This window comes from Pelobates fuscus, chromosome 3 (assembly GCF_036172605.1).
Source record: "Pelobates fuscus isolate aPelFus1 chromosome 3, aPelFus1.pri, whole genome shotgun sequence".
In the NCBI taxonomy this organism is placed as follows: Eukaryota; Metazoa; Chordata; class Amphibia; order Anura; family Pelobatidae; genus Pelobates; species Pelobates fuscus.
Window position 1 is genome coordinate 197,733,996 of NC_086319.1, and position 15,141 is coordinate 197,749,136.

Sequence of the window (15,141 nt, forward strand, 5' to 3'; positions counted from 1 at the left end):
CACTATTGCTAGGTGTGCAGGAAGTAGGACTCCTGCTGTTGCAGAACTACAACTCCAATGAAGCTTTGCCATTGTTATTGCTGGTAAAGGAACACGGGAAATGTAGTTCTGTAACTGCTGAGGAAGGTGTGTTGGCCATTCATACACTATTTGAATCACATCATCATGCATAATAATTAGCATGCTTTAAATTGCATACTTGTCAAGGATCGTTCTGGCATATTATACCACGTGCCTGCAAGGTATATAATCTTTACACGATGTCTGCCATAAAATGTCTCCTAAAACAATTTTGCCGTGCACAAATCAGAATAGTATTAAGATGCAGAAAGCGGCCATCTTTGTTAAGGGAAACAAAAATTATAGCTGTTGTTGTTTGATATGTCCATTAGTGAAACTGATGTAAAGATTGATTTTTACGTCTATTACACTAGCCATCATACATTAGGTGTCACGAATACGGTCAATGATGCCGTTTTTAAATGTTGACTTTTGGCTAAGGAGGGTCTTGTTGTAATCACTTCCTGTTTGGGGAGTGACCTTTGCCCCCGCCGCGCTTGCTCCTTCCTTTCCTGTAGCGGCTCCACGAGAAGACGTAGCAGTAAGTGCGGTTATCGCCTGCAATCCGATTTAATCCTAAATAACCGTGGGTTCCCGTGTCACTACACCCATACCCCCGTGTTAGGGAAGGACTACCCTCCCGGTACAGGAGGTTATTGAGCCGCAGGGAATATTATTGTGAGTGTTTGAGGAGTTTAATCTTTGCCGGGGGTTTCGCAGGCTGCGGCCCGGCCTGGTGTCAGCCTGCTGGCAGAGTGCTGTGTGTATTCGCTATGGGCAGGGCGGTGTGTGCGTGTAGGATGTGCATTGGTTTAATGCTTATTATTATTATTATTATTATTATTATTATTATTATTATTCCATACAGTTTGCTTGTAGTTATACTGTATCAGCAGTGAGCAACGTGCCTAGGCATTCCCATCGCTTCCCTTCCAGAACCCGCATCAATCTCCCCCTTTACTGGGCCGTGTGTAACGTTACAGGAGCAAAAGTATAATTTTAGCTCTCTTTCTGTCACTTATAGAGTTTTAGTCTATGCTGTCTGTGTATGGGATTTTTTTCAGTGTGTGTGTGTGTACGTTTGGCCTACGAAATCTAAAAAAAAACGATTTATGTTTAAATTTGTACACACTAGAAAACCAGTGCTAATGTGAGATTTGTAGTTTTGTTCTAGTAGTGGTGAATATTATGTATGCACTTTGTTTTTACTGTGTAGTAGACCTTTAGTCGTGTGGGTTTTTTTTGGGTTTGTATTTTTGTTACACCTCCTGGTACCTCGTTTCTATGTCCATAGTCTGACTTGTTACCATTTTAATTTGGTTTGGATGTATTCTTTGGAAATAAAGAGCTGTTAAATCTGTCCCTTCTTCTAAACTACAGAAGTTATGCAGTATTCTGTTTAAATCAAGCCTTAAGTCAAGTTACAATATATTTATGAGCAAACGTGTTGCTGTAACTTTTGGTTTGTTTTCCTTTTCAGAAATGGCTCCACGTAAGGGTAAGGAAAAGAAGGAAGAACAGGTCATCAGTTTGGGGCCACAAGTGGCTGAAGGAGAAAATGTTTTTGGTGTTTGTCATATCTTCGCATCTTTCAATGACACCTTTGTGCATGTGACTGATCTGTCCGGCAAGTAAGTAGTTTAAATCGGCTGTCATGCTGTGTTTACCTTCCACCAGTATCCCAATTCTTCCTTACCTCCATGGTACCTTCCTTGTACCTCCAAACGTTTTTGTAGTCTGTTGTGCAAACAGTGTTTCTTAAACCAGCATAGGATTTGGCTTTTTATTTATTCTTGTTTAGTGGCAAGTTATCATATCAATCTTTTTTTTTTTTTTTTTTTCCCTTTTCTTGCAGAGAAACAATCTGCCGTGTGACCGGTGGAATGAAAGTTAAAGCTGACAGAGACGAGTCCTCTCCTTATGCTGCCATGTTGGCTGCACAAGACGTTGCCCAGAGATGCAAAGAGCTGGGTATCACAGCCCTTCACATTAAGCTGCGTGCTACTGGTGGAAACAGGTAAGCAGGACTAGAGTGACTGGATTTTTAAACCAAACACCTAATTCTAAGCTGGAGGATGGGAAATGCTAATATAGTTCTTCCCAGAGAATGTAAAAAAAATATACACATACGATCATGCATTGTATGAATAGTGTTATAAATGTGCTCTAGGTAGGTCTTGGTGATGAGGTGTCCAGGCAGTTGATTGTAGGTATAAAATATGTTCAGTATTATTAGACCTCTGCATTCGGGCAAAACGAGCCATTGAAAATACTGTTGCTGACCTATTCAAAATGCGCAATAGTCTGAAAATGTTTTGTAGTTCTAAATACACATTGGTCCGCTTTAATGTTTTAATCATGGTAAAATGTATTGTGGCATACTTCTTGCCTTTTAATCTAACATTGCAAATTATGTCTTCAAATTTGTTTCAGAACCAAGACCCCTGGTCCAGGTGCCCAGTCTGCCCTCAGAGCTCTGGCTCGTTCTGGTATGAAAATCGGCCGTATTGGTGAGTACAAAATTCAGTTGTCTTTTGTGTAGAGGCTAGTGGAAAAGTGACAGGTCGACATGAATGTGGAGATAGGGGAATCTATTGGCGCATTTTACTTATGTGAACATTTCTGACTTTCTTTTTGTTTTCCCCATCACGTTTGTACTTGTAAAGAAGTGGTTTTTTTTTAGTTTGCATGCCTTTAGAATGACAAAGCATCTTGGGGGTTGCAGTTTTAAAACATCTGGTGTTCTACCTATTGGGCAGCCCTGATATGTCATGAAAGCTTACCAGCATAGACTTTGATTATTATTTTATTTATATAGCACCAGCAAATTCCATAGTGCTGTACAATTGACAACTGCAAAGGAACATTCCAGCTACACACTGAAGGACAGTTTGATGGACAGAATATATGTCCTGTTAACTATTAAAACCATTTTTGTATTTGCTCCGTTATTTGAGGTTTAGTTTATGTTCTCAGATCTTTATTTCAAAATTACTTGCATATTTAAGTTGTTCTAAGTTGCAACATTGCATTCCTAGGCTAAGAATCACATGCCCTACAGTTTTCCTTAAAGGGGCATTCTGTGCACCATTACCACTTCAGCCAGTTCTAGTAGTTATGGTGCCAAGAGTTCCGTGAAGAAATGCCACATTAAGAATTGTAGCATGGGACTCTGGTGTACTCCTGGCATCATAAGTTAGTGAGCTGTGGTCGCTAGAGTGCCCCTTTTTATAACCTCTTACTAAATTTATTCTAGAAATATTTTACTAAACTTAAACTTTCACCTGTGGTTTTGGAACGCTCTTTAACCCCTTAAGGACACATGATGTGTGTGACATGTCACGATTCCCTTTTATTCCAGAAGTTTGGTCCTTAAGGGGTAAAAAAAAATGTGATCTACATGTCTCAAAATTCTTCCTTAGATCTGCTTATTACAGCTTTGTGCTGTCAAGCCACTAGTTGTGATGGTTAATATGATGTGCTCACAATTCACTTTTTGATATGCATTACAATATTAAAAGTTGGAAGCCCTTTTTCCCCCCTGCGTTACCTGTGTCGTCGTACCTGTTACCTGTGTCAGTTGCATTTTATTCTTGCTTGTAATGGTAATTGCTTCTAGTATTGCCAAATGCAAATTTTCCAGAACCTTGCACAGTTCTAGAATATGACGTGACCCATCTAAAACTGTATTGTTAGTATCAAGCAGTTTCTGCTGTTTTATATTCCTGCAGAATGTTCATATGCAATCATAAATTCCTTGAAAAGCTAAAGATTATTCCATTCTATTATATTTTATTTTGCAATATTATACACAATTAGCAGTATCAGATTCATCCATACTTTGTAAACCCAATGATTGGCTTAAAAATATTTGGGAAATCAATGTTGCTACTGCAGTAGTAAGTTTTCTGCCCCCTTTAAATTATGTAAAAATTAGTCCTGTATTGCACGCTGACAAATATGCATTGCGTTTTATATCGATGTTTCAGTATTCACTTGTTTTTTGTTTTTGTTTTTTCCTTATGCTAGTGTTTTTGACAACACTTGTCTTATGCTAACATTTTTTTATTTATTTTTTTCCTCAGAGGATGTGACCCCAATCCCTTCAGACAGCACCCGCAGAAAGGGCGGTCGTCGTGGTCGTCGTCTGTAGTTTTCCAGCCTTGTCATTCAGTTGTTAATAAAAAAAAATTTATCAGACCAAAAAAGAGCTGTTTAATTTTTGGGGGGTTGTTCAATCAATACATATAAAGTGGTCGGAATATGGAACACCATTTCGTTTTTCTATTTTTACATAAATGAACACTTCATAAATCTCAACAGGTTTGTGTAACACCTCTTTAATGAGATCCTGGAGTGCCAGGTAAGGCATGACAGTTCCCCTTAAACACAAATTTACAACAAAATGCTTTCCCCGTCCCCCACAAATTTGAGAACCAGAACTTGGTCTAAAATAGATTTTTACATCTTGCCTATATCCAGGAGTTTGTTGCATTGTTAAAGGACCACAAACTCGTTTTCCTGGCACTATAGGGTCTTTAGGTCCCCCCTCACCCTCAGTCACACTTCATCCACTTGCCTTTCTCCAGCGCCAGGGAACTCTCCTCCTGCCGACGTCAGCGCCTAATGCGCATGCACGGCAAGAGCCGCGAGCGTTCAAACCACCCATAGGAAAGCATTTCTCAATGCTTTCTTATGGACGTCCAGCGTCTTCTCACTGTGATTTTCTCACAGCCAATAGAGGCTGGATTAACCCTACAACATAGCAGTTTCTCTGAAACAGTTTTCAGCTGCAGGGTTAACACTAGAGGGACCTGGCACCCAAACCCCTTCATTGAGCGGAAGTGGTCTGGATGCCTATAGTGGTCCTTTAAGTGGATTCTATAGGAACCCAGACAATTTCATCTCATTCAAGCGGTCTAGGTGCAGTCCTGCAGTGTAACATTGCAGTTTTTAAAGAACTGCAATGATTACATTACGGGACTAAGACTGCCTTTAGTGGCTGTCAATTAGACAGCCACTAGAGGCACTTCCTAGTGCCTAACCGACTTTGGGTCGCCTGACACTGGAAATCCTCACACTGCAAGAGGACATTCATCGTTCGTTAAATCCCCATAGGCAGCATAAAAGCAATGACTTCCTATGGGGAGGCGCTAAAGCACTTGCGGCTCATTAGCCCTGCTGTTGGAGGAAGCGCTGTACCGACCCAGTGCCATGGGCGATCAGTGAGATTTTTATTTTAATTTCTGTGCCAACGAGGGCAGATCTAAGGTAACTAATGTAAGGAATAGAACTTTGTATTCCTTACACTATAGCATCTCTTTAACTAATTGCCTGAGAGCCAGGCATGAGCTTTGCCTTCTGTAATTACATCGTCCACAGCAGCCTGACCAAATCAGCAGATAAGTAAATTAAATGTATTAAAAATTTTGAATTTGTGCAGCCATGTTTAACCCCTTAGTGACAAGACCACTTTTCAATTTTCTTGCTGTTCAGGACTAGGGCTGTTTTTAAATTTATGCGGTGTTTGTGTTGAGCTGTAAATTTCCCTCTTATTCATTTTCTGTACCCACACCTATTGTATAGTTTCTCACCATTAAATCTAAAGATTCCATTATATTCATCATATAATGTACCATAAAAAAATAAAATATGAAAACATGAAGGGAAAAAAAACACAATTTTTCTAACTTTGACCCTCAAAATCTGTTACACATCTAAAACTGCCAAAAAAAACAACCATGCAAAATTTTGTCCTGATTTTAGATATACCCAATGTTAATATGTTCTTGGCTTTTTTTTTTTTTTTTGCAAGTTATAGGGCTATAAGTACAAGTAGGACACTGCTGTTTCAAAATATATTTTTAAAATTCATCAATGGTGACATTGTAACAGTTATCTGTCATAAATATCTGAATCACACCTTATATGTAAAAAAACTTTTTTCTTTAACCCCTTCAGGACCGCTGACGGTTCAGGACCGTCAGCGGTAAAACGTGCGTTTGGACCGCTGACGGTCCTGAACCGTCATAACGGTCTGGGGCTACTTACCTGATCGCCGTCGGTCCCACGGCGGCGATCAGTGCTCCACCCGGTCCAGGGGGACTGCCTGTCTGCCCGGGCAGTCCCCCCTCGGCAGATCAGGACCCCACGGCCATGTGATCACTCGATCACATGACCGCAATAGGGGTCTTTGTATCTGCCTGCAGGGGGACTGTCTGTGCTGACAGGCAGTCTCCCTGCAAGTAAAAAATCCAAAAAATAAAGTAAAAAAAAAACCAGTGTAAAATCAGTGTAAAAATAAATAAATAATATGTGTATATATGATATATATACATGTATTATATCTATATATAATATATGTATCATATATATATATATAATGTCATATTAAGTGTATTTTTATATTTATATATACGTATATTAATATAAAAATACACTTATATTTAAATTACACACGAATATATACAATATATATATAATTGCTATATATATGGTATATATATATTATTATAAAATACAAATAATATGTTAATAAAAATAAATAAAAAATAAAAATAATTTTTAATAATTATAAAAAAATATTTATATATGCAATTTTATTCTAACAGTATTTTGATATATATATATATATATATATATATATATTTATATCAAAATATACTTAGAATGTAATGATATATATATCTATGTATAAATAAATAAATAAAAACAATACGAAATATACATATGTCCATATACATAATTACATAAATAATTTCATAAATATACACGTAGACGTCAAATATATAAATATGTATATATATTAAAATTCTACATGTGTATTTATGTAATATTTTTACCTAATTAAGTAATTTTAATGACTGCAATTTGAGGGACCTGCCTGCCAACCCAGGCCGAAAGTCCAGATAATTTAATTTGCTAGCACTGTGTTTAACCCTGTAACTTTCTATGACACCCTAAAACCTGTACATGGGGGTACTGTTTTACTCGGGAGACTTCGCTGAACACAAATATTAGTGTTTCAAAACAGTAAAACATATCACAGCGATGATATTGTCAGTGAAAGTGAATTTTTTTGCATTTTTCACACACAAACAGCACTTTCACTGAGGATATTATTGCTGTGATACATTTTACTGTTCTGATACACTAATATTTGTGTTCAGCGAAGTCTCCTGAGTATAACAGTACCCCACATGTAGAGGTTTTATAGTGTTTGTGAAAGTTACAGGGTCAAATATAAGGCTTGATTTTACTTTTTTTTTTTATTGAAATTTGTCGGATTGGTTAGGTTGCCTTTGAGAGCGTATGGTAGCCAAGGAATGAGAATTAGCCCCATGATGGCATACCATTTGCAAAAGAAGACAACCCAAGGTATTGCAAATGGGGTATGTTCAGCCTTTCTTAGTAGCCACTTAGTCACAAACACCGGCCAAAGTTAGCGTTTCTTGCATTTTTAACACACAAACAAATATAAATGCTAACTTTGGCCAGTGTTTGTGACTAAGTGGCTACTAAAAAAAACTGGACATACCCAATTTTGAATACCCTGGGTTGTCTACTTTAACCCCTTAAGGACTGGACTTTTTTTGCGATGTTGTACATTTGCGACCAGGCATCTTTTTGACACTTTTGTGGTGTTTGTGTTTAGCTGTAATTTTCCGCTCTCTCATTTACTGTTCCCATACAAATTATATATTGTTTTTTTCAGGACAAAAGGGGCTTTCTTTACATACCATTATTTATATAATCTCATCTAATTTAATTTAAAAAAAATGAAAAAATATGATGAAAAATTGAAAAAAATACACGTTTTTTGAATTTTATGTGAAAAATCTTTTACTCATCTACAAAAGCGAATGAAAAAAACTGCTAAATAGATTCAAAATGTTGTCCTGAGTTCAAAAATACCCAGTGTTTACATGCTTTTTGCTTTTTTTTTGCATGTTATAGGGCTATAAGTACAAGTAGGATATTGCGGTTTCAAAACATACATTTTTAAAATGTATCAATAGTGACATTGTAACACTGTTATCTGTCATAAATTGCTAAATAACACCCCACATGTACATATTTTTTTAAAAGTAGACAACCCAGGGTATTCAATATGGGGTATGTCCAGACTTTTTTAGTAGCCACTTAGTCGCAAACACTGGCCAAAGTTAGCGTTCATATTTGTTTGTGTGTGAAAAAAGTAAAAAACTAAATTGAACGCTAATTTTGGCCAGTGTTTGTGACTAAGTGGTTACTAAAAACGACTGGACTTACCCCATTTGCAATACCTTGGGTTGTCTTCTTTTGCAAATGGTATGCCATCATGGGGGTAATTCTCATTCCTGGGCTACCATATGCTCTCAAAGGCAACGTAACCAACCTGGCCATTTTCAATGTAAAAATATTTGACCTATATATTTGACCCTGTAACTTTCAAAAACGCTATAAAACCTGTACATGGGGGGTCCTGTTCTACTCAGGAGACTTTGCTGAACACAAATATTAGTGTTTCAAAACTGGAAAATGTATCACAACAATTATATCATCAGTAAAAGTGCTGTTTGTGTGTGAAAAATGCAAAAAAAGTCACTTTCACTGACAATATCATCGCTGTGATATGTTTTACTGTTTTGAATCACTAATATTTGTGTTCAGCGAAGTCTCCCGAGTAAAACAGTACCCCCCATGTACATGTTTTAGGGTGTCGTAGAACGTTACAGGGTAAAATACAGTGATATCAAATTAAATTCTCTGGTCTTTCGGCCTGGGTTGGCAGGCAGGTCCCTTAAATTGCAATCAATAAAATAACTTAATTATGTAAAAATATTACCTAAATACGCACGTAGAATTTAAATATATATGCATATTTATATATTTGAAGTCTACGTGTATATTTATATAATTATTTATGTAATTTTGTATATCGACATATGAATAGTTCGCATTCTTTTTATTTATTTAAATATACATAGATATATATACAATTTCATTCTAAGTGTATTTTGATATAAATATATATATATTAATATCAAAATACAGTTAGAATAAAATTTCGTATAGATATATAATTTTTTTTCAATTTTTTATTATTATTTTTAATTTTTTTAATTTAATTTAAATTATTTATTATTCGTATTTTATAATAATATATATATACAATATATATAGTTATTATATATATTATATATATATACGTGTGCAAATTAATTATAAGTGTATTTTTATATTAATATATGTACATATTAATATAAAAATACACTTAGCATGACATTATATATATGATATATAGACATATATTATATAGGTATAATATATGTCTATATATCATATATATACACATATATAATAATATATTTTTTTTTATTAACTATAACTTTAATTTTTTTTTTTGATTTTACAGTTGCAGGGAGACTGCCTGTCAGCACAGACAGTCCCCCTGCAGGCAGAGTCTAGGACACCTATTGTGACCATGTGGTCGCCCTGTTGGGCGATCACATGGCCCCAGGGGTCCTAAACCGCCATGGGGAGACTGTCTGGGCTGCAGGCAGTCTCCCCACAACGGGAGCACCGCCGATCGCCGCCGGGGGAACGACGGCGATCGGGTAAGTACATTTTAAATTTAGGACGGTTCAGGACCGTCGTCGGTCGGCAATGCAAAAATGCCGATGACGGTCCTGAACCGTCCTGCGTCGTTAAGGGGTTAAAAAAAATATGTACATGTTAGGTGTGTTTCGGGGATTTATGACAGATAACGGTGTTACAAGGTCACTATTGATACATTTAAAATATATATATATTGAAACAGCAATTTCCTACTTGTATTTATAGGCCTATAACTTGCAAAAAAAAGCAATAAAGCATGTAAACACTGGGTGTTTTTAAACTCGGGACAAAATTTTGAATCTATTTAGCTGTTTTTTTCATTAGCTTTTGTAGATAAGTAAAAGATTTTTCAAGTAAAAGTCCAAAAACATGTTTTTTTTTTAAATTTTTCACCATATTTTATTATTTTTTTTAAATACAATATTGGACATAATACAAATAATGGTATGTAAAGAAAGCCCCTTTTGTCCTGAAAAAAAAAAATATAACTTGTATGGGAACCGTAAATGAGAGAGCGGAAAATTACAGCTAAACACAAACACCACAAAAGTGTTAAAACTGCTCTGGTCCTTAACGTACAAACATCGCAAAAACAGGCCGGTCCTGAAGGGGTTAAGTAGACAACCCCCAGGATATTCAATATGGGATATGCCCTGTCTTTTTTAGTAGCCATTTAGTCACAAACATTGGCCAAAGTTAGCATTCATATTTGTATAAAAAAAAATGCTAAAAACAATTATGAATGCTTATTTTGGCCAGTGTTTGGGACTAAGTGGCTATTAAAAAATACTGGACATACCCTATTTGCAATACGTTGGGTTGCAGGGCCAGACTGGGAATAAAATTCTATACCAGCCCCATGATGCATCGCGCCAGCATAGGGCGCAGATATGAAACAAAAATTGAAAACTACCACTCAAACGTGAAAGCACTCGTAGGTCTTCAAAATAAACAAGAATGGATTTATTGTAAGCAGACGTGCATTTGCATATAATCAATGTTTCAGTCCAACTACCTTGACATGCATTGGCAGCATTAAGATTCATGGGCATTGATCATGTCCCTATCTCATTGAGAGGAGGCAATCGGAACAACCAGCTTCTAAAAAGAGAAACATTTTGGATATACACATTTTAGACACTTTCCCCACGAGGGCTTATACCATATACGGTAGTTTACGGACGTTTTTTTTTGTCTGACGTACCTAGTACGTCTGAGGTTGGAAAGGGATTAAAGCGGCATTGTTTGTCCTTTCATTCAGCACTTTTTTTTTTGTTTTAATGCTTTTATGTTGGTCTCCAGCAGCCCATCACCTCAGTGTTGCTTGGGCTAATGAGGAAGTATTAGCCTGAGGAGCAATAGGCAGCTGTAAATGAGAGTTTCTGCTGACTGCTTTTAGCCTATCAGAGCGCCCATTCACCATATAAATGGGTATGACTACAAGGAAGGATGAATCTCTACCTTAGCCACACCCCAAGTAGGGGGCAGGACTGTGGGTGACCAGGAACCTTTTATTTAGTTTTAAACTGAGAATGTTTAATATTTAATGGAGGGGCAGTGCCAGTAGACACCAGGCACTATACCCAATTCATGGTTATAGGGACTAGTGTCCCTTTAACTAAATCGCTGTATAAAAATCTGGTCGAAATTTACATTGGGAATATTGAGCAATGTATTTTTTTTTAATGAGGTTATGGTCAAATTGTTGGATTTTGAATACTATATTATTCTCCATCGTTTCATAATGCTAATTTTAAAAGGCTTAAGGGGAACCTCTGGACACTATAACAACTTTATTGGATCCCTGGCTCCATGTTACCTTTTAGGGGTTAAACTGTTAACTAACATTTTAACCCCAAAGTGCTGAATTTAGCATGGGTTATCTCTGCTCCTTTATTTCCTCTTTAATCAGAGGCCTGAAACAGGAAGCATTGGAAAACATTTGAAATGGGGCACCACTGATTGGTTGAGATGAAGTTATTTTGGTGACAGGAGGTCCCTGGTAGAGTAGCTCCCCATTCACAAAACAGCTTGAAGAACATCTATATTATTCCCAAGCCTTTTTTGTTCCTTGGGAGCTATGTGAACTGATGCCCTAAGCCAGACCTGAACAACATGCGCCCCTCCAAAGGATTTCAGACGTCCCGCAAAGATCTACCACCGGGGCCCACACACTTCGGAGGCCCATCTGGTGGTCCATGCACTTAGTGTATCAGCAGGGGCCCAGTCAGTGCTATGGTGCTTACTGACGGGGTATGGGATGATTTCATACTATAAAAACAATATAGCTAAAACTCAGGCATTGCCTATCAACTTACCACGCTGGAGGAATTAAAATCACTCCACGCATTCGACTGGCGTACCTCCTCTCTACAATACTTAGGAGTAAAACTCGCCAAAACAACACAGAACATCACCAAAGAGAATCATTACCCGACACTCACAAAAATCAAAGCTACACTTGAGAAGTGGGAGAGTCTGGAGGTATCATGGTTAGGCCGCATCAATCTGATCAAAATGATGACACTTCCACACGTACTGTACCTCTTCAGAACACTGCCCATTGCTCTCCCGAACTCACTGCTTAAACAATTTCAAAGCACCATAAATGCTCACATTTGGAAAAGAAAACCACCCAGAGTTGCTAAGGGATGCCTGGGGCTCCCCTATATAAAAGGGGGACCAGGGTTGCCAGACATAAAAGTTTACTACAGGGCAACCTTCCTAGCACAAGGGATAAGACTACTGCTCCCCTCTACGGCCACCCATACTGCACTCTGGCTACCACTCGAAAATGCATGTCTAGATACACAAAACTTAATTCACCATCTATGGACACGCTCAGTCCCCCAAACCTTTACGAAACCTATGTTACATTGTTCTAAGACTTTAATACACGCCTGGAAAGACTGGAGTCCACTGGTGATGGACCCGACACAACTAATTAAAGCAGCACAAATAGCAACACTTGAAGCATACTCTCCAGGACTGCAGTTGGGGAGGTGGCAGGTGAGGGGAGCGAGACAGAACATGCCCCTGCAGGCTCACTGCTCAATCCTCTGCCATTTAGGAGTTAAATCCCTTTGTTTATGAACCCTAGTCACACCTCCCTGCATGTGACTTGCACAGCATTCCATAAACACTTCCTGTAAAGAGAGCCCTATTTAGACTTTCTTTATTGCAATTTGCAAGTTCTGTTTAATTAAGATTTTCTTATCCCCTGCTATGTTAATAGCTTGCTAGACCCTGCAAGAGCCTCCTGTGTGTGATTAAAGTTCAATTTAGAGATTGAGATACAATTATTTAAGGTAAATTACATCTGTTTGAAAGTGAAACCAGTTTTTTTTCATGCAGGCTCTGTCAATCATAGCCAGGGGAGGTGTGGCTAGGGCTGCATAAACAGAAACAAAGTGATTTAACTCCTAAATGACAGTGAATTGAGCAGTGAAATTACAGGGGAATGATCTATACACTAAAACTGCTTTATTTAGCTAAAGTAATTTAGGTGACTATAGTGTTCCTTTAACAGAGCTAGTGGAGTTGGTCCATGATTTCCTTCTCCCCCCTCCCCCCCCCCCATCCCTCCTTTTGTTTTCTGTACCCTTCCCCATTTACCAAGTTAGATAAAAAACAGAACAAATGTGATACAATAAAGATACCATATATGCCAGTCGATATGTTACTATATGTTGAAAACATTGCAAATTGATTGTTAAAGGACCACTATAGTGCCAGGAAAACATACTCGTTTTCCTGGCACTATAGTGCCCTGAGGGTGCCCCCACCCTCAGGGACCCCCTCCCGCCGAGCTGGATGCAGAGTAAAGGGTAAAAACTTACCTTTATTCCAGCGCCGGGCGGGGAGCTCTCCTCCTCCTCTCCGCCTCCGATCCTCCCTTTCGGCTGAATGCGCATGCGCGGCAAGAGCTGCGCGCGCATTCAGCCGGTCGCATAGGAAAGCATTTACAATGCTTTCCTATGGACGCTTGCGTGCTCTCACTGTGATTTTCACAGTGAGAATCACGCAAGCGCCTCTAGCGGCTGTCAGTGAGACAGCCACTAGAGGATTTGGAGGCTGGATTAACCCTATTATAAACATAGCAGTTTCTCTGAAACTGCTATGTTTATAATAAAAAGGGTTAATCCTAGAGGGACCTGGCACCCAAACCACTTCATTAAGCTGAAGTGGTCTGGGTGCCTAGAGTGGTCCTTTAAACAATTGGGCCTAAAGCTAAGATTATTCTGTTATACATGTTTGTAAAATGTGTGGTACTGTTTTCTTCTCACTGAATGTACCAATAAAAACTATAAATGAGAACACAGCGCTAACTGGGCCCCTTGCTTATCAGCAGCAGATGGAAGTGAGTGCTGCAAGTCACTTCCTCTCTGAGATGTGAGGAGTGGACAGGCTGGGAGAGCATGGAGGGAGCAGAGAGGAGAAGGCAGGGGAGGATGGGGTGCATGTGAAGCGTGGAGACACTGGACTAGTAAGCGACTCTAGTGACCATGTGAGTGACTGCCACTAGAGGTGTTCCTAGGCAGGAATGTAAACACTGCCATTGCTCTAACACATAATTTACACTGCTCAGTCTGCAGGGGCTCGTTATAGCCACCAGAACCACTAGATTAAGCTGTAGTTGTTTTGGTGACTACACCCTGTTCCAAATTATTATGCAAATTCTATTTGTCACAAAGATTAAATATTTAGTTTTTCAGATTAACTCATGGATGGCATTGTATCTCAGGGCTCTTTTGATCACTGAAAACAATCTCGGACACCTGCGATAACTATATTGACAGGTGAGCCAAATTTAAGGAAAAACTATAAAAGGAGGGTGGTCCACATTATTAAGCAGAGCACCATTTTCATGGAATATGGGGAAGAAAAAGGATCTCTCTGCTGCCGAAAAAAGTGAAATAGTTCAATGCCTTGGACGAGGTATGAAAACATTAGATACTTCACGAAAACTTAAACGTGATCATCGCACTATTAAGAGATTTGTGGCTGATTCAGAGCACAGACGGGTTCGTGCAGATAAAGGCACATTGAGGAAGATTTCTGCCAGCTCCATGCATCGGATTAAGAGAGCAGCTGCTAAAATACCATTACATAGCAGCAAACAGATATTTGAAGCTGCTGGTGCCACTGGAATCCCACGGACATCAAGGTATAGAGTCCTCCAGAGTCTTGCAACTGTGCATAAGCCTTCTATTCGGCCACCACTAACCAATGCTCACAAGCAGAAATGGCTGCATTGGGCAGAAAAATACATGAAGAGTAATTTTCAAACAGTCCTGTTCACTGATGAGTGCCGTGCAACCCTAGATGGAGTAGTGGATGGTTGGTGGACGGCCACCCTGTTCCAACAAAGCTGCGACGTCATGACGTGGAGTCATGTTTTGGGCCGGAATCATGGGAAGAGAGCTGGTCGGCCCCTTTAGGGTCCCCGAAGGTGTAAAGATGACCTCTGCAAAGTATGTG

General features: G+C 38.6%; 1 protein-coding gene across 2 annotated transcripts; it reads left to right on the forward strand.

Annotated features, from left to right (window-relative positions):
• Positions 1–538: 538 nt before the first annotated feature.
• RPS14 (ribosomal protein S14) lies at positions 539–4,253 on the forward strand. Of its 2 annotated transcripts, none has more exons than XM_063445405.1 (5): positions 539–601; positions 1,541–1,691; positions 1,916–2,077; positions 2,494–2,570; positions 4,146–4,253. In XM_063445405.1, exons 2-5 carry the CDS (start codon positions 1,543–1,545, stop codon positions 4,211–4,213), a joined length of 456 nt encoding a protein of 151 aa, XP_063301475.1. In that variant the 5' UTR covers positions 539–601; positions 1,541–1,542; the 3' UTR covers positions 4,214–4,253. The 2 variants fall into 2 exon arrangements, with proteins under 2 accessions (XP_063301475.1, XP_063301474.1); XM_063445404.1 differs by lacking the exon at positions 539–601 and adding an exon at positions 661–738.
• Positions 4,254–15,141: the final 10,888 nt, after the last annotated feature.

What these genes read in the sequence shown, in the direction of transcription:
- RPS14 (XM_063445405.1), top strand. Translation starts at nt 1,543, where the DNA reads ATGGCTCCACGTAAGGGTAAGGAAAAGAAGGAAGAACAGGTCATCAGT. An exon ending in CGTGCTACTGGTGGAAACAG is followed by an intron (nt 2,078 to 2,493) that starts GTAAGCAGGACT and finishes AATTTGTTTCAG; the next exon opens with AACCAAGACCCCTGGTCCAG. An exon ending in TATGAAAATCGGCCGTATTG is followed by an intron (nt 2,571 to 4,145) that starts GTGAGTACAAAA and finishes TTTTTTCCTCAG; the next exon opens with AGGATGTGACCCCAATCCCT.